Source organism: Perca flavescens, chromosome 14 (assembly GCF_004354835.1).
Source record: "Perca flavescens isolate YP-PL-M2 chromosome 14, PFLA_1.0, whole genome shotgun sequence".
NCBI lineage: Eukaryota > Metazoa > Chordata > Actinopteri > Perciformes > Percidae > Perca > Perca flavescens.
In genome coordinates, this window is record NC_041344.1 from 21,235,176 (window position 1) to 21,257,985 (window position 22,810).

The 22,810-nt window shown below is 40.9% G+C and overlaps 1 protein-coding gene across 2 annotated transcripts; it reads left to right on the forward strand.

Annotated features, from left to right (window-relative positions):
* The first annotated feature begins 2,183 nt into the window (after window positions 1-2,183).
* igf2bp3 (insulin-like growth factor 2 mRNA binding protein 3) lies at window positions 2,184-22,520 on the forward strand. 2 transcript variants are annotated; one of them, XM_028596842.1, is made up of 15 exons: window positions 2,184-2,984; window positions 3,904-3,964; window positions 8,955-9,003; window positions 12,007-12,058; window positions 12,299-12,362; window positions 13,098-13,376; window positions 15,468-15,602; window positions 15,965-16,087; window positions 16,249-16,384; window positions 17,209-17,340; window positions 18,301-18,423; window positions 18,596-18,670; window positions 18,895-19,026; window positions 19,201-19,314; window positions 19,582-22,520. In XM_028596842.1, exons 1-15 carry the CDS (start codon window positions 2,810-2,812, stop codon window positions 19,681-19,683), a joined length of 1,752 nt encoding a protein of 583 aa, XP_028452643.1. In that variant the 5' UTR covers window positions 2,184-2,809; the 3' UTR covers window positions 19,684-22,520. The 2 variants fall into 2 exon arrangements, with proteins under 2 accessions (XP_028452643.1, XP_028452644.1); XM_028596843.1 differs by having other exon boundaries at window positions 2,186-2,984; window positions 18,304-18,423.
* The last annotated feature ends 290 nt before the right edge of the window (window positions 22,521-22,810 follow it).

Below are 22,810 nucleotides of genomic sequence, written 5' to 3' on the forward strand. Positions count from 1 at the left end.
AGGGCCCACTAAACCAACACTCCTTTTGTAACTTGCTTTACATGAGCATGCACACCTAGGCCTATTCATTAGCTGCAGGGACACAGTACTATCATTTCAGCTCAAAGCATAGCTCATTGCACTTGCAATTGCAGGGATGCAGTGGAGGTTGCACCCACCTAATCTTACTTTTCATCACTTTTTTTGTTGGTGAAATACAGCTTTACCAACTTCTCAAACTCCAGCTGTATAAAGGCTAAATGATTTTGAAAATAATATATATGTAGGTTGTGATGAAAAACATCCATTCACATGAAAATTAATAAGATAATGCTAGTAGCCTATTTAACTATTTACATTGTTTCTGGCTACAATTCATACTTTACTTTTTACGTCATTCATAACTCACATAGGACAACTCATATACCATTATTATAGGAAATAAATGATGCCTGCATGCCCACACATGATCTAGAAAAAACTGCCTGACTGATAATACACTTCATATCTGAATTGTACTGTTGCATGTGCTGTGTATTGAGCACACCTAAACACCTAAACAAGTATGTAGACAACTATAAGCCCTCAGCCTGAAGTCTATTTAAATATAAATAGATACACTCAGCTGCCAGTTTATTATGTACACAACTCTCAAACTAATGCAGACTAATACAACAATTCCACAATAAACTCCACATTCATTAAGTTTATAAAGTTCAATTCTTGTAGCAAATGAGAGGTGTTGATTTCACTTAATTGTCTTCTTTGTAGCTATAAATATAGTGCTGTTGAATTATACAGTGTTATATTGAGAAGCATTTCTAATGAGTCCAATTTGACCTACATTAAGGTAAAATGTATTGTATTAGACTGCATTAGTTTTAGATTTGTGCACCTAATAAACTGGCAGCAGATAGATAGATAGATATATAGATAGATAGATAGAAACTGAAACTTTAATAAATTGTTTTTGTTTCACTTTCATCCTTTATTATTATATTATATTATTCTTACTACTAGTATGCCACTGCTACTACATTGCACATATCTGTACATGTTGTTCATATTACATAGCCATATTTATTCTGCTCTTATAACACTAATATATTATTGTCCTGCCTATGCACCACCTGTCTATACTTTGTGTATCACATTGCACTTTTCTGCTTTTTTTTTGCACTTCTGGTTGGATGCAAACTGCATTTCACTGTCTTTGTACTTGTACACTGCATCATGACCATAAAGTTGAATCTAATCGAAACTAATCTACAAATCCAATCAAATTTGATCTATTAATAATCATGAAACTGTGTGTGCATATTCACTTTGATGGTGGAAAAAACAGAACAGTTTCTGCTCTGACAGTATACCGCCCTTTGTGCCTTTGGTATGGATTCAGCTACACATTATTAGTCCTGTAAATACGGCCATTCACTGCAGAGTGACCTAAGGGTCGACCTTCACCTTTGATTGACAAAATATGTTATTGACAGTTGTTTAATATTTTAGACATGGATTCCACAAGTGATTGAATAGGGCTGTGCGTTACATATAGGACGCTAGGGGCACTTCAGTGTAGGAGACCCCTCCTTCCCTCAGTGAATCCAGAGCCATGCCGGAGGTATAGCAGAGGATTCGCCATGTGCATTTGGTCCACATGGCCAACGCCTCCTCGGTGTGCCAAACGGTCTGAAAGTTGGAAAAATCAAGTGGCGTGGCAGCTCTCATCTTGCCCAAAGACGCCCCCTCAATATAATTTTGTGTGACTACGGGCAAATCGGGCCTGCTGTTGGACTTTGAGTTGTGGATCAGGGAGGGCATGGCTCCACTCTAGTTGGAGAAGATGGATGCCGTCATGTGGATAGTAGTACGTGTCATTCCCATATTGCGCAAAGGCCCGAGCAGCGGCGCAGGGCCCTCCCTAGTCAAGTTTCTTCAAAATTAAATGTGTCCAGCATGCAATTTAACAATATAGTGCAACATCATTTATGAATGGCCCCACCCCCTTTTCCTCCTACTGTGTCATCAGTACAGCGCACTTAGCACAACCGTGCGCACCAGCCCCCGCAATATCAGCGTCGTTTCTGCTATGGGCGTTCATGAGCGCACTGCCGTTTTACTACTCATCTGCCGACCAATGATAATCGAGGTTTTGCAGAGAAAGGCACACGAATGTGATTCTAGTAAAGATACACTGGGTTCTCACGGCATCCCTTTACGCACATAGCTCGCCAGGTTTTTCCCAACACCAATCCACTCTTCCCCTCCTTTTTTCTCCACTCCCCTCTGCTGTCCCCACCCCAGATTCCCGTGCAATTTTCCCCAATCCCAAACACTTAATTGAGCAATTGGGATTCCTCACGTGTGGGCTGATTTGTAGTTTGAACACGTGGCTCATTCAAAAAAGCCGGAATAGCAGAAGATTTTTTTTTCTAACCCCCTTCTTCTTCTTCTCCTCATTCTAGGCTCTAGATTTAGAGGCGGGCACCAGCCTTACCGTGTGTGACATTCTCTGTCTCTTTACCAAGGGGTTTGGAGGAAGACACAACATAGTTTCTCCTCCTTTTCACCCAGCCCGCCATCGTTTGGAGACACGAGATTAATAATTGAGCATTTATTTATTGCGCGATAGAGACAGAGGGGCGAGGGAGAGCAAACGCACAGTGAGGCTGCCAGTTTAAATCTATCTGTGGCTCGAACGACCGGGAGGCACGCCACCGCCACTCCGTAATAGTAAAGGCGATTTAGGCTACTCCAAACCCTGCACACCCGTGAGAGCAAATAACTATCTCTCCCTCAGCGTAAAGATTGTCCCTTTTCGGCACAGAACATGAATAAGCTATACATTGGCAACGTGAGCGCTGAGGCGAGCGAGGAGGACTTCGAAACTATCTTTGAGCAGTGGAAGATTCCGCACAGTGGTCCGTTTCTTGTCAAAACTGGCTATGCGTTTGTGGATTGCCCGGACGAGAAAGCTGCAATGAAGGCCATCGATGTTCTTTCAGGTGAGAAATCTTGGTCAAAAGTGTTATTTTTTTTTCAAGACTCACGAACTGCTGCAGTTGTGTGAAGATCGTCTTTCCTTGAGTCCTGTATGGGGGGAGAGAGTATCCAAGCATTTCTTTCTCTCACACACAACCTTTTACTTGGCCTTTTGACACTGTGGGCTCAGACAAAAAGCTGCCATGGGTTTGGGTGAAATTGCTCTTGTAATTTCACTTAATGTAGCTTGATAAAATGGTCGCGTAAAACACAATCATGAGGATGAGAAATACCAAGGCTGGCTTTATTAATGCAGGTTATGTTGCCGTTCAGGGCAGCGGGCTGTGGACGCCGTGAAGTGAACCTTATTGTGGGCTTATCACACAGTCCACTTTAGCACGATAGGAGCAGGGGCTCCAGCTTCAATTTGAACTTCCTCTCAAACTAGAGGCCTTCTCCAGTGGCAACAACTCGCTACATTGTGAAGCCATTTCGCCCATGCTGACACACCAGGTGGTTTAATTGTGTTGGTCAAATGTAGGCCAACTAACTGAGCCACACGACCCATTTGCTTTTGTATGTTACACTTCGTCTCATGGTTTGATATTAAATTGACGTAAAGCTTGCTCATAACAAGACACCTACAATTTCGCTAAAGTCGTGATTTTTTTTTTTATGAATTGAGCTAATGCCTGGCTCATTTGTGTCTCGTGCCACTAGAGACTCATACACGTTCAGCATTTTGTGTTGCTAAGATCCCACTATGCTGAAAATATCCAGGACATTGCTATGTGTAGGCTACATAATACCTGAAGATTTTAGTCTACTACACAAAATGAGTAGTAAACACTAACCCCAAATACATATCCAAGCAGGAAAGAAAGTAGGCCCGCGAAGGAGGTCAAATGATTATTGACACTAATAGTTTTGTTTGGTTTTTAGGTAAAGTTGAACTTCATGGGAAAGTTCTCGAAGTGGAGCACTCGGTCCCTAAACGTCAAAGGTAGGTTTAAAAAAAGTGCTACTTGGTTCAATTCATGGAACTCCCTTTTTTTATTTCCTTAACCATTTTCTTCAAGAAGCCTTTATTTTTTACCCAGTGATATTTGCTGGAAATGTGTTTATGTTGCTGTTGAACGATGTTAATTGAGTTTTATTTTAATTTTATTATTGTGGATAAATAGGTGTCTTTTTTTTCTTCTTTTTTTTTCTGAATACTCTGGGGTCAAATGAAAGGGGCGTATGGTGGTGTACTCCCTCCTCTCGCCATGACAGTGTAGGGTGCTCCTAAAACCGTCGTGCATTAGGCTTTAGCCAGCACATATGCCTGTATTTTCTCGCTCGCCAATTTACTAGTGTTTTGTGTAAAGTGTTATTTGTGCTCCAACCTCTGTGCGATTAGTAAAAGCCTGAGTGTGTTTGTTGAAACGTGAGAGAGTGAGTGCAGGCGTACAGGCCTTGTGGAGTCGTCCATTTGAGAAGGATCTGCTCGTCATTCTCCCTCCGCTTCCGCCCTCCTCTGCACATTGTGCTGCTGTTGCATGAGATGGACTCCCAAACACGAGTGGAATGGGAGGTTTGGGGACAAAGTCACGGAAACCCTTAGTTTCAGAGTTGGACCCCCGTAGCCACACTTGTGCAGTCCGTGTTTCTGTGAATGATTTCCTGTAAATATTCTTTTGTAGGGTCTGCGTAATCTGTGCGGAAAACGTAAAATACTTGGGGCTTTCTTTTGGCATTGTCTGCTTATATTTTTTTTAGATAATGACGCAATTCGCTCATAATTAACCCTTTTTGAATTAAATTAAAATGGCTCTCGCTTGGTAATTGGGTTTTATGTTTTCTAAATGTCATTACGTTAGGATATATGCATGGTTTGGTGTCTTTAAAGTTTGATCTGCTGCTTTAAACAAAAGTCCCATTTTTAAAGTCAGGTGAGACATTGTGCCTTTTTAAGGTAATCTATTATAGGTGCCCTAAATTGATAAAACGTTCGTGGAGATGAAAGGATCAAGCAGGGGATTTCTTTTGGGGGGGGGGAAACATATTTACGTGTAATGTATTTTACGATTCCCCTGGCAGCTTGGTATAGGCTGTTTGTCAAAAATGTATATTGGCTAAATAAACCAGGTGAACTGCTATACGGAATTTTGCGTCAAATCTTACTCCCAAATTTTCCTGATCACGAGAAACTGGTGACGTTGCTGTCTTTAGTGCAGCCTGCTGTGGTGGCTGTAACAGCAACAGAGTCGAGTTTCAGCCACACTTCAAAAAAGTAAAACGTGCCCTCCCTTCACAACATGGAACATAACTAGTCAATGGGAACAGTATTTGGAGTCACACACACACACACACACACACACACACTCTCACATATACTGGGGCCCCTCTTTGCATTCCAACCTGCAAATATCAACTGGAGGCTCGGTCAGTCATCATGGCTTAACCTTTGAACCCACCAGCAAGGGGAAGTGCTACATAGACCCGATAAAAGTGGGGTGACTATAGTTTGGGGCTCAGATTATTTGTGTAGGGTGACGCGCTATGCAGTGTGGTGCTTCACATTGTCCAAAAATACATGTAATGACACCTTTTTGATGTACGTTCCTCTGAATTTGGCCAGAAGCCCTCTAAAATCTCCGGTGCATTAGCAAAACATCTGATGCGTTCAATAGTGACTCGTAGAAATGTACTGTGTGCATTAACAACATGACACCACAATTCTGTAAATTGAAAAAAACTCATCCACAGACTTGTTGTATTAAGAATACTTTCAGCCAAGTTAGGGACATTACATGTCACTGTCTGACTTCTGAAAACGTTTTGTGCTTGGCTTTGTTAAAAAAATATATGTAACTCTCTCTCTGGCATTTATAGAGGACACCCACTCGTTCTTGACCATATCTTGAGCTTTTATTTAACTCCTGCAAAGTCATGTAAATTCTATGATGGGGAAACCAATCATTCATCTGAATCTTACAGGTGTATTTAAATTTCAGTTAAAAGAGCCTTATTTTCCACAATTGACATAACTGTTTAAACCATGCACACTTAATTTTGCCAACCATTTTTCACTCTATTGTATTTAATAAATTGTAAGCCAAACTGAGTTTCTGCAGTGTCATATGTACACTCTGATTTGACTTCCTGGGTCAAATTATGCTCTCCTTGTTGGATAAATTAAACAAATGTAGCATGTACAGAAATATAATGGCTTGGTTGTATGGCTTTTTTTTTTTAAACCGAGCAGTACGAAAACTCCATAAATTGAAACAAAAGGGTAGATCGTATCAGTTTTTTTTTTTTTTTTTGTAGAAATTGCTGCTGGCTCTTATTACAAGAATTCTGGGTCATGGGGTCACTCTGGGGCCCCACCTGCAATAACGGGGATTTGGGACAGAGACTTGGGGTGCCAGAGAGTTATGAATGTGGCCCCTTGTTTTACCCAGACTGCAAGCAAAGGTTCCTTAAGTGTGTGTGTGTGTGTGTGTGTCTGTCTATTTGATATTAAACTGATTGGTTTGGAATTCCCTCAGAAAATCCAATCTATCCAAATGCAAGTTTAGAATTTTGATTAGGCGCACAGTGTGCATATCAGGCCTGTGAGGGCAATGGAAAGCAGCCTGTATGGTTCAGTCATTCAGAACCTCTGCATACTCAATAGTCTATGGCCTGTGGATGGTCATTGAGCACAGGTCTTGTGTCCCCCACTGTCCCTGATGGTGTTGACGTATAGTGCTTCAGTGAGGGATGATTAAGAAATGGAGAGAGAATACAGGTGTGGTGTAGTCTTATGGTGCTTGGCTTGTGAATCCTGTTTTTTTATTTTTAAAATATGGCTGCATGTGCATGCTTGCATACGTGTCTATACAACCACTTGTGTGCATGATGTCCATGGTGCAGGGCCTTAGGTCTCAGATGGGCAGCGAAGGATGTGGGCGAACATGTAAAATATTGGTCCATTTTTAAAAGTAAATAAGGAGCCCGGCCTCCTCCTGGCCATCACATGACGAACCAACCCCAGTCACTCCTGGCCCTTCTCTCCCCCTCCCACTTTTAACTCTGCTCTACATGTTCCTGTCAGTGGACTTGTCCGTGTCCATGGCAACAGGGCCCCACCCCCACAGGGCAGAGAGGGCCCTTGTTACCCTTGCCTGAAACAGAGCTAGTTCCACCCCCCCAAAAAAAAACACCACACCCCACTCACCCCCCCAAATCAAAGGCTTGGACTAGGGAATGTATACCAACCCCCACCCCACACCCTGGCTGACTTCTTCTGTGTGTAGAGCTATAGGTTAATCCGACTGGAAGTACTTGGTGCATTTGCACATTTCGCATGGCGTTCCCACCGCAATGCAGAGCATACAGAATGTGTGGATAGAAGGGGGGCCATCAGCCAGGAATGGCACAGTGGGCCGGAAAGGGCTGGAATTCCTCTTAGAAGTTATTTGGGAATTTTCTTTATAATTTGCTCATTTTAAAAGTAATTTCCTAATGTCTCACATTAAATGTTGAACTGCTGTTGGCTTGATTATGGTCGTAGTGGCTGAGGAATTTCAACTACTGCGGCCCTTGTTGCACATGTGCCATACGTTTTTTGTACTGCGTAGATGTGCTTGTGTGTGTGATTTTTGTTTTTTTTTAAAAAATAAAAAAAAATAAACTACTTACCCTTACATTTTAGTTCATGGTGTAAATGGTGAGTTAATAAATGCTGCATGTTGTAAAGTGTAACGTTATACACAGCAGATTAGGAAACAACCACCAGCAGTGGAGCGGTCTGTATAAGTAGATGAGCTGCATTTAGACATTTTTAACAGCTCAGTCAAGCCTAAGGGAAAGAATAGATGTGTTTCGTATAACTTACCTAAACATTTATTTTTTTTCTTTTGTTTTCTTTCAAAGACAGGAAATTAAGTGTACACAATATATTAATTAAATTGTGTGTGTGAGAAATTCCAGCCGTATGTACATTTTGTTCCTTAGATTTGTGTGTATCAACAGGCAGTGGACTTCGGAGTGGCCTGCACTTTTTTTCACATTTTTATACAAACTGAGACTCTACATTCTGTATGACCTCCACACATAGCTTGTATACTTATGCTGCTGTACACAAAGTCCAACTAAATTTGTGGACCTTCAAGCTAAAAGGATGGATTGGGGAATTCTGTCCTTGTGTCAAGTGACTGAGCACAGCAGCACCATTGTAACTGCTAGTCTCCAGTTGCTTCTGCTGTATGCACACACTATGAACAAGCACACAATTTTGATTATTTTTACTTTTAGTGCGACGCACCTAGCAGTCTTTAGTTTCCGTTTGGCACCTGCAGCACCACTCCCTCCCTTTCCCCATTTTTGATACAACCCCTGGATGCTCATGGTTAAGGGTCTATTTTAGTTGGAAAGAGTGGGCTTGAGGTTTGCAGTGGTTAAATCCTCATGATGCAATACTACAGGGCACATGCTTGACTCAAACTGTGTAGACAAGACATTCTGATGCATCTTCGCCTTTCCTATTTTTATTTTTTTTTTTCTGCTCTTGTCCTTGATGCCTCCTTGCTACTCTTTTCGGCCGCTTCACAGTCCTGATTCTCATCATTCTTTGCACTCTGACACAATTGGTGATTTGGGACAAAGGGCGTGGTGCGTTTTTAGCCTAATTTTAAATTTTGAGCACCCACAACTCTAATTTTAAGCCAACCAGTGGTGATTCCAAATCAGTTTGCCTGCTTCTTCCTCCCATGTTTTACCCAGGTTGTGTCAGTGCACCTGCTGGGTCAGGACTGGAATTAAAGCAGAAGTCATATCTGCAGCTTCTCCACCCTGGTCCCTATAGCTAGATGGCGGTGGGAATGTTGTAATTAAAATTTGTCATTGTGCTCTTGGTATTGTCAGCTATTAAATGTCTCCATTTCTCTTTCCTACCTTCATCAATTCTTTTCTCTCCCTCCTCTTATCCATCCCCCACTCTCTTCCTCTGGTTCTTTCTCCAGGAGCTGTAAGCTGCAGATCAGGAACATCCCCCCTCACATGCAGTGGGAGGTGAGTGCTAACAGGCTGTTAACTGCTTCCAGGGTGGGGCACCATTCGGGCAGCCCAACTGGGCTCATTTAGTGGCCTCTGGAGTCACCTTGCCTCCCTTTGGGTTTCAATTGAGCATGCGCGTCATGATTCATTTGAACAAGGCTACAAGATCAGGCCAGAGTAACACACAGACCAGTGGGTGGAACTGATTGGTACAATACAAATGATTGCAAATGCCACTGGTAATAAGGATTTTAGGGTTAAATAATTTAGCAACACAGGAGCTTGTTTACTAAACAAACATTGGAAGAATTAAAGTAAGGATGCCAGGTGATTTGATTTAAACAGTTAAATGGTCTTTGTTGCTTAATATTGCTACACTTGCTGGCTGCCTAGTAGGAAAGTATTTAAACTATTTTTAAAAAGCTTGCTGTGTTGATTGTGGGGCTACACAGAAGCAAAAGTGACTTCTGTCATGGTGTCTTTCAATACTAATCACGTGCAAGTTTGAAAGTGTCTTTCCACACAATGTGTTTTCTTCCTTGTATCCCATTAATTCTTATATATGGTTTATGGGATATTTCCAATACAAATCTATGTAGTTAATCAGTACTTTGTGGCATTTTGTGTGTTAATTCACACAATGAGTCTGTAAATGATGTGATTTGAATTTAAGATGCACATGTCAGTGTTTCCTTGACATCTATAGGGTTGAGAAAACGTAATTGGCCCATGCACAAATTAATCCAATCACTGGCCACGCAAGGAAACGCGGAATGTCTGAGGCTTTTGTTGTTAATAGTGTTAGTTTGAAGTCTGTAAGAAATTCTAATGTATTCTAATTTAAGGGCATGGTTTATGGTGTCCACAAATGTATTACAAGGCATTTTTATGGTCAAAATTACAGAATCAATCCCTTAATTTACTGCATACTGTTAACACTTAACAAGTAAAACGGTATAAACTTTAATAAAGTACAATACAATTTTTGAGAGATGCAGCACAATAAATCTGAAACAAGTTTTTATTATGCCAATTTCATCTGCTAGCACATTCATATACAAACCGCCTAGACAGAGGTCCCACATTTTTAAGAAAAATCTAAATCCTCACAAATGATAGTTGTACACACAACCATTCCAACACTGCTTGATTTATTTGACCGAATCTTGGATTAAGCCTGTGACCCTTGTTGTTTTAGGCAAAAATACACCCCCACGTTCTCTGACAAATTCATCAGAAAATCATGTTTGAATTAATCCACTGCCTGATTAGTAAAAGACAAAACAAGTAGTGAGCAGGTGTGTCCATGCAGTGCTTGTCATTTTCTCTTTTTTTTTTTTTTTTTTTTTTTTTTTGCATGTGATTTTTAATTTTAAACTTTAGTATTCAGTGGCAGCTACACATCCTACTTTGATTACATACTAATCTACTGGGAACAAATGTATCTGGACAAAACCTTATTAAAATTGTCTGACAAATTTCACAAGAGTGTGTCAAGTCAAAATTCCATTGTTAACATCCATGTGGAATCTCATGTGACATAACCCAGCTTTACATGACCCCCTCCGCCTTCCTCGTCAGAGGTTTAGCTGTGATGGTGTGTGCCTGTTGTGCTCAATACATTTTCTGCTCCATAAAGCGTATGGGAGCCTATTGAGGTTATTATATTGAATTGCACAATTTAGTATTCTAAATTATAAGGTTAATGCATGGCTTTAGATTGTAGCCTGATTCAGTGTGATCAACTAGCCACGGACAGGCTCAGTGTTTTGTAATGGAGGGCTTGCTTTGCCTACGCGTGTCCTCAACTCCAGATCCACCCATGTTCCTAGGATGTAGCGCACAAGCTGTTTGCTTTCTCAAAAGGTGACATGGAGGTTTCTCCCCCTCAGAGTGGGAGTGGTTAGAAGGGAGGAATATAATGGGATCTTTTGATGCAAAGAACTTGTATGTATCTTATCAGGTGTGTGTGTGTGTAGCCCTACAGCAAGCGTATAGCGGCGAGAGTAGACATGTGTTCACAAGCTGTAGTGGGTGGGTGGGCCTGGACTGTTTCCCCTTTCCATGTGCGCAGATTCACAGAATGTGTAGCATGACCTAGTACCCCTCCCCCAGCCACTGCTTCCTGCTGGAATGTACCCCACCCTTTCCTGAATGGTCTGGATTCCCATTGGTTGGGCTCGGTAGACAGACAGGCAGAACATCCAGCCAGCAACCAGCAAATCTTGGCTTCAGGGAACTCGTATCAGTGCAGGAGCAGCCAATGATGGGGAGTGGAGATGGCAGGGAGGCGGGAGGTTGATTGGTTAGTGGGTTGGTGGAGTGGGGGGGAAGGGACAAAGTCTTGTTGGCTAGAAAGTGGGGTTGACCTCCTGGGGGTGTGGCCTTTGATTTGACTAAGCATGGTTGGATGTTTGTAGCTTAGAACCCTTGCTCCCCCTCTCGCCCACATTTGATCACATCTATGACTTGAAATAATTTTTTATTTGGGCAGGTGGCCAGTGTGGTGTAGCTTGCTTTATTGAAGGCATTTTCAATAAAACAAGCAATTTTTATTTGCCTGCCTAGGTGTAGGATTCCAACATGCTGGGAATACTTTTTTAATTTTTTTTTTTTTTAAATGCATTTAATGATTTTGCCAATATTTAAGTCTAACAAGTAAAGCATCCATGATAAACTTTATTGATCCCAAACGGGAAATTCAAGGTCCCAGTAGCTTAGACATTACACACAACAAACGGGATGATAAAATGACAAACAAATCCACATGAATAATGTAAAATTATTTAAAAAAAATACTAAAATCCACATGAATGTACTAAGGGGTGTAAAAGCATGATATGCTTGCAGTGACAGGGCAGGTAAGGTGCTCTGTTAAGGTGCTATGGTAAGTGTGCCATGGTGGTAGTGCAAAGAAGTCCAATAGTGCAAGGAATATAGACATAATATAAAAACTATAACAGTGCAAGGCTAAAGTTTAAAAAGTGTGTGTGTGTGATCATGGCTTCTTTCTCCCAGGTTTTGGATGGTATGCTTGCTCAGTATGGTGCAGTAGAGAGCTGTGAACAAGGTAAATACACACACTTGTCTTGTGTTGCAATTATGCTTGAAATTTCACGACCTTGCCTTGATGCACCTTTTTAGTGTGCAGTTTTATATTCCAACTGTACAGCTTGTCATTCGGTTTTTTAAAGATGCATTATTGCAACATTTTCTTATGTAACTTATAGCCTTAACCATATAAAAAGTACCCCATGTTGTAGTCTGTGCCATTGACTGTGGATTGACTCTGCTGTGTGTACTCCCACAGTAAACACTGACACAGAGACTGCAGTAGTCAACGTTCGATATGCAGCCAAGGACCAGGCCAGGCTGTGAGTACACTCATGCACGCATATGCACTGTAGTCACATCATTAACCTCCAGCTCATCTGTCTTGATGTCTTTGACATGGATCTGCTGAAGTTTTTCTCTTTAACCAGCATTGTCTATTGGAAATTAAATCAACAACTCCTGTTCTTTCAGTGCACCGGATTTCTTCTGTCCAAAAGTCTAGTTTAATTTGACATTTGATGGAGAGTAGTGTGTTTTTTTTGGGGGTTTAATAGTCATCTGGTGCCCCCTGGTGTACATAAATCATACTACAATGTTACACTCGGCACGTGTGGTTGTAGATGTCTCGAGGCATAATTGATTGTTTCACTACAAATCTAAATCCTTGAGGCTGACAAGTAAGGTGTGCATTAAATGGGAATGCTATCTTGAGTTAATTTCTCATATCTCACAAAGTGAAGTTTTGCCACCGCCCCTCAGTTTGTTTGGCTTGTAAGGAGCCATTTCCTCCTCGTGTCCATAATTTGTGACAGGTTTTGGGACCAAAACCTGTTTTTGTTTGATCCCCACTCATTGGATTCTCCCATTGATAAGGAGATGGGGAAAGAAATCAAACCTTTGACACTGTAGATGGCCTCAACAAAAATTAGTTTGGCAGTTTATCCATTCAGAGCGTTTCACTCCATGACTACTGTCTAAAAGCCTTCCGGTGTTAAAGCCTGCCCGCTCAGTGGCTATCAGAGTTTTTGAGACTGAAATCTCTTTATGCTCCCCAGGGCGATGGAGAAGCTGAATGGATCTATGATGGAGAACTATGCCTTGAAAGTATCGTATATCCCAGATGAGACGGCTGCACCAGAGGGTCCTTCAGTGGGGGGCAGGAGAGGCTTTAACACCCGTGGAACCCCTCGTTCCGGTTCTCCAGGTCTGGGTGCCCGGCCCAAATTGCAGTCAGACATCCCGCTGCGCATACTGGTTCCCACACAGTTTGTAGGGGCAATTATCGGCAAGGAAGGTGCCACTATCCGCAACATCACCAAACAGACCCATTCAAAGTACGTACACAGAGGTCAGGAATTCACTGAAACGGTGAGCTGTGTCCTGTCCCATTTTGTTGACTTCAAGTATTAAAGTAAACCTTTTTTTATTTTTTCATGAAGGAAAAAAAGTAGTTTCTGGTTAAAAAATAAAGCACCATGAAGAAATGCCACATTGGTAAAAGTGTCTAAAAGCTGAACCCAGGAGGGGAAAAAAAACTTTCATCTTCATAATGACATCTATAAAGAGATTTGCATTTATAATTTAGAACTGAGAAATGCAGGATTTCCTATCTGACATTATTGCCAAAAACATTAATAATGCACATTCTGTAATTGTATTTGCTATTGTACTGACAAACCTTGTGTCAATGGCCCCTGAACTTTGATCCACTAAGCCATACTTTTTTTTTTTTTTTTTTTTTTTTTTTTAAACTGGAAAAATTCAGAAGTTAGACAAGCTTGCAGCTCCTCCTCTCTTTAAGGTATAGCTTCTGTATTGTCCTTGTGTCCACTAAAAAACAATTCAATTAGCATTACACCATTCAATCCTGTCATCCATATAACCTTGGAGGAAAAGTGCAATATTTGAAATCCTCCTCCTGTACCGTTGCCTCAAATGTTTTTATCTGCATGGCATCGGATCTTCTACAAATAGTCGATACTTCCCTACTCTCAGGCCATTTCCCACAGAGCCTGAAAAATGCAGACACTTTAAAAAAATAAATTAAAAGCAATCTAGACCATGTGTCACACTCAAGGCCTGCAGTCTAAATCCGGACCCTTGCAAATTTTGATCCAGCCCGAATATCAATTTAGGTTCACAATACATTTTGGCCTGCCTAGTTGTCTGCTAAACCAAAAAGACAGGAAACTGTTTTTCAAACTGTAATTTTGCAACACTCAAAGCTGAATTTGGCAGATTTGCCGACTTTAAACGTTGCATATTCAGGCTGTAAAACGGGTTGCTGTGTGGTAGCATACTTTTAAAAATTTTATTGTTTTGCTTATTTGCTAAACTCATGATGGCTAATTTACTTTTTTGCTGACTTTTTTTAGGGCTTTATGTGGACCAAACTGAGAAGACTATACGAGACAGGCAATAATACAGTAAAAAAATGTTAATTTTTCAATTAAATAAAAGCATGTCCGTAAACTATACATGTCTGGCCCTTGATGTGATTCTTATTTTCCAGTGTGGCCCTTAGTGAAATTGAGTTTGACAGCCCTGATCTAGACAACTCACTAATGAACAATTATAGGCTTATATCAAAACTAATTTCACCCGTAAAATCATTTCTAATGTTTTCCAGTTAGGAATTCGACCACACCACCAATGCAGCTCTTGTTAAAGTCTTGAATGACATCCACTTAAACACGTACAGTGGAAAAGTTTTGTTCTTGGTCATCTCATTGCTGCATTCAACACAGTCAACCACAACCTAAGACTAAAAAAAACTGTAGGACTGCTCAGTGCTAAATTGGTTTGAATCCTATTTTGACTATTTTGTGTGAAAGAATATAAAATTGACGTGGAGTCCCCAAGGCGCCATTATCGGGCCTCTTCTGTTTAACATGTACATGCTCCAACTAGTGCAGATGATGGGAAAACCCAAATTTTACCATAATTACGCAGGCATCACAAAGATTTATATAACTATCGACATGTGATTGTGGTGGCATACGCAGAGGAAGTGCAGTGATTGGATGTGCCAACATTTTCTCTAGTTAAACAAAAAGAACCAAAGTAATTGTCTTTGGACCCAAAGAACGATTTAAAGTCAGTGCTCACCTCCAATCGCTAACATTTAAGACTAAAAGCCAGGTTGAAAATCTTGGAGTAGTCATGACTCAGACCCCAACGTGTCCATGCAATTATATTTAATTTAAATAATGTTTGTTTTTTTATATAAGTTTTCTTCTATTTTTGGCATTTTTAATTTACTTTTTTATTCCTTTTTTTTAATCCAATTTAGGGGCCTATTTTTATATTGTTTAACATGTCTTTCATCAATGCCAGTCTTTCAACCATGCCTTTCTGTCTTATGTAAAGCACTTTGACTTGCCTTGTATACAAATGTAATACAAATAAATTTGCCTTTACTACAGGATTGACATCCATAGAAAAGAAAATGCAGGTGCAGCAGAGAAGCCCATCACAATTCACTCCACCCCTGAAGGTTGTTCGAACGCTTGTACAACAATCATGGAGATCATGCAGAAGGAAGCCCTCGACACAAAGTTGTGAGTTTGCGCCCAAACAAAATGAAACAGAATATTTGTCTTGGTTCTAACAATTTAATGTTTCACCTATAAACTTGTAAAAAAGCCTCAGCTCTTTCTTAAAATGCAGTTTTCCCACGTCTTACAATCCAGTCAAAATGAGCATGGATGGTAAATGATGCGTGTTGTGATGCACAGCTGTCTGTTCATAATCGGCAAATGTGGATGGATACTTATAAGCCAAGAAAATTTACTTGTACATGAAAAACATAATGTAAGATACTGACTGTTCACAACATGCAGAAAAAATTGACTTTTGTAGGACAGGTGTGTTCTGAATTTTGTACGAGGATTTAACTAAACATCCCATCTGTCTTGTGCAGTACTGAGGAAATCCCACTGAAGATACTTGCACACAACAACTTTGTAGGAAGATTAATTGGGAAGGAAGGACGCAACCTGAAGAAAATCGAGCAAGATACGGGGACCAAGATCACAATCTCACCGTAAGACTCTTTGACGCATTGTTCACTGATGGCTTTTTGACACAATTTGTAGTCTCTGCAGCCCATTCATAAAAGTGCAACTTGGCATGAAGTGTTTTAGTATCAGAATTTATTCTCGGATAATTCATGTCTCATGTCCCCACCTCCATTGTCCTGTCAAGTCTCCAGGACTTGACTCTGTACAACCCAGAGCGGACCATCACAGTGAAGGGCTCTATCGAGGCCTGCGCAAGAGCAGAGGAGGAGGTGATGAAGAAGGTCAGGGAATCATATGACAGTGACATGGCTGCCATGAACGTAAGCATTTTTACTTAACAAGAAAATTTTAATTCCTTCAAAATGTGACTTAATTCATTTTAATGGAAAATGTCCATAGACAGTCTGCTCCGGTAGGTAATTACTGTCGGAGTTTACATAAAAACAGGAAACCAGATAACACCAAAATGTGTTTTAAGGAAATCAGAAAATTGTTTTTACATGCGCAACTGATCTTGAAACATTGCTGCCATAGCAGCACTTTCATATCCTGAATTGTCATATAAATACACTTAATAAAAAAAACTATAGTTTTCCTATGGAATTATGTTGTTAACCAGGTTTCTCTTAATGCCTTTTATCTGAAGGAAATATATTAAATTTTCTAGAAAATTATGAATAGGGAATGACTACAAATCAGCAATATTCAGATTACTTACACTCAATGTCAGTGACCTAAAATTCCTTCTCACTTGAGTTTACAGTGACTGCTTTAAACACAGGTAATGGGAGTGCTGCACCTGGGGAGGTCATTACAGTGTGCATGCTGTTTACTAAATGGACATAAATGTACAATTTTTCAACAGAATTTATTGGGGGGAAGGGAAGCATCAAGAACCCTGGAAGGCTAGGTGGACATTTGGTTTACAAACATTTAATCACTGTTGCTCTGGGATTGCTGCTGCTTTTAGTTGCTAGCTGAAGTCCTCACTTGTGTGTGTAAAACAAGTATAAAAATATAATTTGGTTTGTGGAGTTTATGAGCAAGCATTCAACCTTTTTTTTTTTTTTTTTTTTTTTTTTTTTTTTTTTTTTTTTTAATGCGTATGTATAGTGTTAATGGAAATGTTCTTATTTCTCTCAAGCTCCAGTCCAACCTGATTCCAGGCTTGAATCTGAACGCTTTGGGTTTGTTCCCCAGTGGCGCACCAGGCATGGGTCCCTCCATGTCCAGTGGACCACCTCCTGGAGCCCACGGTGGATGCTCATCATTTGGAGTAAGTGACAGGCTCCTTTTCACATACAGTAGTGGTTTGCCCCATACACTACCATTACAAACCCAGGACTGGTGGTGTTTTTTTATTTAAAAAATTATATTTTGCAACTCTTAGGTCAGGGTAGTCAACTCAGCTTAGTGTTTTTTTTTATTTCCTTTAGTGCAGTCCTTATGGGGTTGAGGAGCCATTTTGGGCTTCTGTGCTGTCGGCGAGCAGCCAGCCCCTTGTAAGTCACCCGTCTCAAAGTGCTTTGCACGGCTTGTGGCTGCTCGCTGCGGGATTAAGGGGGCAGGGTTTGCTGCATCAAAGTTCTTCTCCTGCTGCCTCTTGATCTTTGACCTCTTATTAGAAAGGTCCTAATCTGTGTGCATGGGGAAATTTAAATCCTGGAGTGCACATATACATTTTCAAGTGACGAGATCCTTTACAGTGTTTCTGCCAAAAATGCTGCATTTGCAGTTTTTTTTTTTTTTTTTTTAAAAGGAAGGTGAGTATTTTGCAAACTGCACATCCAATGCACTAAAAGCCCATATTCCAATTTGGAGGAGGCCAGAGCAAGTTGTTGGTGTACCCTCAGCTGACATTGACTGGAATATTGAACTTGATCCAAAATAAACAGTGCTACTTGTTGTCCCTCTTGGACGATGCAAACCACATCCCCTTCCAGGGCACATGTCAATCACACACCAAGTAATGTGCTCTACCAGTGTGCAACGAGGTATCTGTCTAGTGTTTGGAACATACAGTGTGCTCTTTTCTTCAGGAATAAGAAATAACCCAATGGGAAAAAAATCCCGCTGGATGTAATGACTACAGTGCATGAGGTCCAATGTAGCTTAAGAAAATTGGAACAGCTTTTGCTAGATCAACTGTTTGGGCATTGGTGACTGAAGCAAGTGGTCTGCAGTTACTGTCAGTGTGATGTCCTGGTCACAGTAGCACTAAAGTGTTTATACCCAGCAGGGACACCCAGAGTCGGAAACGGTTCACCTGTTCATCCCTGCGCTTGCGGTGGGAGCCATCATTGGAAAACAGGGTCAACACATCAAACAGCTGTCACACTTTGCTGGAGCTTCAATCAAGGTGAGTGACAGGCAGGAAGTGAAATTCTGAATCTCAATGTGTCTATGCTGGCGGTCCACCTGTTGTCAATTGACTGATAGGAATTGGAAGCGTAAGGGAAGGTTGTTTTTTTTTTTTTTTTTTTTTTTTTTTATTTTAAATATATAAATGCTGACGGTCTGCCCTCCTTCAGATTGCCCCTGCAGAAGGAATGGATGCCAAACAGAGGATGGTCATCATCATTGGACCGCCAGAGGCTCAGTTTAAGGTGTTGTACCTCTTCACAGCCATATAAACACATAAAACTCTGTTGATAAAAATGAAAAGAATGGAGACACAATTCAATTTGATGGAGCACCTGTTGGCAGCATCTTTCATTACAATTTCAATACGGTAGTGGCTCTTTAAAGCCGGTATAGAAATATTTTTTTTCATGTCGCATTTCTGAAGTGCACCATGAGTAATCTGTACTCCAAACCTGTCCGGCTGCAGGCTCAGTGTCGCATATTTGGCAAGCTTAAGGAAGAGAATTTCTTTGGACCGAAGGAAGAGGTGAAGCTGGAGGCTCACATCAAGGTCCCTTCCTTTGCTGCTGGACGAGTCATTGGGAAAGGTGGAAAAACGGTAATTAATCGCTACACTAGCTGAACAAACCCAAGCCAGGATTCTGCAAAGTTTAATCTGCCGTTAACTTTAAGTTTATATAAACAAATGAAAAATGAAGCTTTAAATTTGTGTCTGTATCAAATTATTTCCTCAAGTCATTTTTTTTAATCTCCTTTTTTATTGTGGCTTCAGGTAAATGAGCTGCAGAACCTGACCTGTGCAGAGGTGGTGGTACCCCGGGACCAGACGCCTGATGAGAATGACCAGGTTATAGTAAAGATCAGCGGACACTTCTTTGCATGCCAGGTGGGTTTTTCTGAAGGAATTGAAGATTTCCCAGAGGCACATGACTAAGAAGTCACAATTCTTCAGCTCTGTATTTGAATAAAGGTCGTTGCAGTAAGCTACTTTGTGGGCAAATGCACCCCAGAGTCAGCTGTTAATCATGTTCATGCTGAGAAGAGCACTTCTGACCATAACACATCACTTGAGGATGTCATGATCAGACTAAGGAATCTTAATTTGATTACTTTGTGCTATGATTTGATCTTCACATGTTCTCCTGTTATCTAGCTTGCCCAGAGAAAGATCCAGGAGATCCTGGCCCAGGTGAGGAGGCAGCAGCAGCCTAAGCCCACATCTGGAGCCCAACCTCCACAGCCCCGCAGGAAGTAAAAGCTCCAGCAGACCTGGAGGAATGGTGACTGAATCTGCCAGAAGACTCGACCGATGCAACGGAGTCCAGGGGGAGAAGACAAGGGGTCATAATGCTCATCTCAGGGTGTCAAAGGTTATCAGAACCCAACCAAACATCCACCCCTCCTTGTCTTACTTGATTAACTACAAGTGTGGCTAATAAGGGACCTCCACCCACCTCACCTCTGCATCTCTGTGAGAATGTACTTCTGGGGGCTCCCAACGACGTCACCTGCCCTCACATGTACGCACCCTTCGACTGCTCTCCTTCTCTACCCCCCCCGCCCCCCCCCCCCCATGGGTGTGTTTTTATTTTTGTTTTTTTGTCCTTTTTTACACTAGAAACACGAAGAAATAAGGATCCCCCACCTATCGCCTCCTTGGTGTGGTACTTCAAACCTGACAAGATGTTTTGGTTGACTTCAGATTTTCTTTTTTTTGTTTAATTGGTTGGTAAAGCTTCCACATGAGTTTTCTGTGGAAGTGAAAAGGCATTGCTATCAGGTCCTGGTTGGACTAACAGAGGTTTATTTTGGGGGAGGGTTGGCTCAGATTGGGTGGGCCATGTTTAGGGAAAGATTCTTGTTTCAGGACAGGAACCCTGAAAGGGTGGATTATATTGGGCGTCCTGCCCCTGTAATGATAGTGGCATTTTATAAATTTAGATGCATTTTATAGATAGACCTATATACATGATGAATATATATTTAGAGGTGAGGGCAGCGCCACGACTGACACTTAGGGAAACTGTGCCGAACTGCTGCTGCCCAGGAAAACCAATTTAATATGCATTTTACTTAACTACCTCAGGATCTAGTACCTCAGAAGAGAAAAGAAAATGATTATATATATATGAAAAAAAATGTTCCTTTTCTTTTTTTATTTTGCTTTTGTGGTATTTTGTATACTTTATAAAGCTGATAGTCTTTGAACATTTTTATTTTTTTAAGAAAATTTAAAATTTGGTCAGCTGCCAACTGACCTTGCCTTCAACTCTGGTGCTTTAGGTGGCATTGTTCATGTGTATGTGTGACTTAAGATGACCCTGTACATAATCTTTGTACATAGCATCCCCGGAGCAAGAGTTGGCGCCCCCTCAGCTGGCGGCTGACAGGAGTGTCGAGAAAATCGCCTCAGTTTTTCCCCTGAGGGTCCACCATTTTCTGAAAAAAAGTACAAAACAACTAAGACATGCAAATAATGCCAACCGTACATCATTGCAGCAATGCCATTTTAGTTTTGGAATTTACATTATTGGTAACGTCAATTTGTCACAAAAAAAATTGTGGTCAGTGTGGACTGTAATGGTCCTCTCTCTTGCTGCCCTACTGTCAGCAGAGCATCATATATATTTTTTTTTTTTTTCTGTTCCTTTCCCAGGCCATTTGCCACCTTTTTGACGATGGCGTCTTAGCAAGGTTCAAGCCCGACTAGTTTATTTTCATAGAGCAAGCTTTGTCAGTTCGGAGTGGCCCTTATAGCGAGGCCATAAAGTCAATGTTAACATTGTTCATTGCATGGTGAGGGTAGGGGGAGTAACACTGAGACACTTTTTTCCCTTTGTTTTTTTTTGTGTTTTTTTTGGCGCTATAGGAAAATGATTTCAACAATTCATTCTCTGTAACCCACAAATGTAACTTGATGTTTCAAATTGTTCAGAAAAGAACAGAAAAGGCACACAAAATACTGAATGAACCCTGACTTGGGGGTAAGAAAAGAGGAAAGGAATCCAAAACTTAAATATACAATTTATTTCATTTGTCTCTTCATGCCGAATGTAAATATGTTGATTGTGGTAGAAGTGCTCGAGTGTATCCATGCTTCCACAGAACGCCGTCTACCTCAGCTGAGGGGGTGGGGGGTTGTTGTGGCACGAGGCACCCAACCCTGCCCCCACTGAGTGCCAGTGCGCACTAATACCTCAGTCCCCCTAACTCTTCTTTCTACATGGGCGCGCCATCCTGACATCACGCTTAACTGAGGGGCACGAGTGATACTTAAAAATATCCCCGACACCTCCCCGATTCCCTGCTTCCTTCCTGCCAAACCACCCTCCCCATCCCTTTCCCCTCCTCCGCAGTTTGTTTTGATCTACCTCTTTAGACACGTATTTGAAGTAGAGGCATTCTTCTACGTATTTGTTAGAATTTAGCCCCCCACCCCCTCCTTTTTGCCTCCCCATGCTTCCCCTGATATGAAATGAAAACTTAAAACTAAAATCATGTACTCTTTAGAATTGAGAGAATAATGAAAGTGATCAAAATATTTTCTTTTGCCAGTGTTTATATATACTCTTTTTGGCTTAATTGAAATTCTCAAACGATTATTTCTTTCTGCTTTCTATTTTTGGTGGTGTGGCTTACATGTATTTGAACTTTTGCTTGGCTTTTTTGTGAAAAAGGTCAAATCACGTGTTTGATTTTGCATTCAATAGTTAATACAAAAAAATAACCGTTTAAAAAAAAAAAAAAAAAAAAGGGCCTGCCTTTTTTGTTTCTGATTTGTAAGATTTCAAAATAGATAAAAGTCCTGTCTTTTTTCCCTTTTGTCTTTCACAGATGCTACTCACTTGCTGATTTGGTAGCCATTTTCTTCTGTTAGCATTTCTTGGCTGTGTAATGTGGAACATCCTCCTGGTATGAGATGGATATAAGGGACTGGGTCTCTGAGTTTATTTGGAAAAGTGATCTAACTTCAGCATGATATTCCCTTCTTACCCTCTCTGCAACCATGATTGTGCCCCTTCACCTCCCCTTCACACACAGCTCCACTTGTCAAATGCCTCTGAATAAAAAAAAAACAATTTAAAAAAATTATTTAAATGGTCTTATTTTTAAAGATTACGGACTGTCATGCTCTAGGCTGTATTGTGAGCCATGGGGTCTGATAGTGCAAGAAATCCAGACTTAAATGTAGTATATTTCTTTATGGCAAAAACCAGGAACACTGCTCTTCTGTCTGGGGGGGCGTGCAATAGAATAACTTGTATTAAAGGCAACAGTTTCGGCCATTTGGTTAGTTCACAACTTTTAGTCCTGAGGTCAAGTTTAAAGTGAATTCCTTGAAGTTGTTTTTACATCTTATGGCTTGAAATTATAATTCTCTC

Coding starts and splice junctions, on each gene's coding strand:
- igf2bp3 (XM_028596842.1), top strand. CDS start 2,810: ATGAATAAGCTATACATTGGCAACGTGAGCGCTGAGGCGAGCGAGGAG. Junction 12,059..12,298: donor AGTAGAGAGCTGTGAACAAG/GTAAATACACAC, acceptor GTACTCCCACAG/TAAACACTGACACAGAGACT. Junction 17,341..18,300: donor GTGGATGCTCATCATTTGGA/GTAAGTGACAGG, acceptor GTTTATACCCAG/CAGGGACACCCAGAGTCGGA.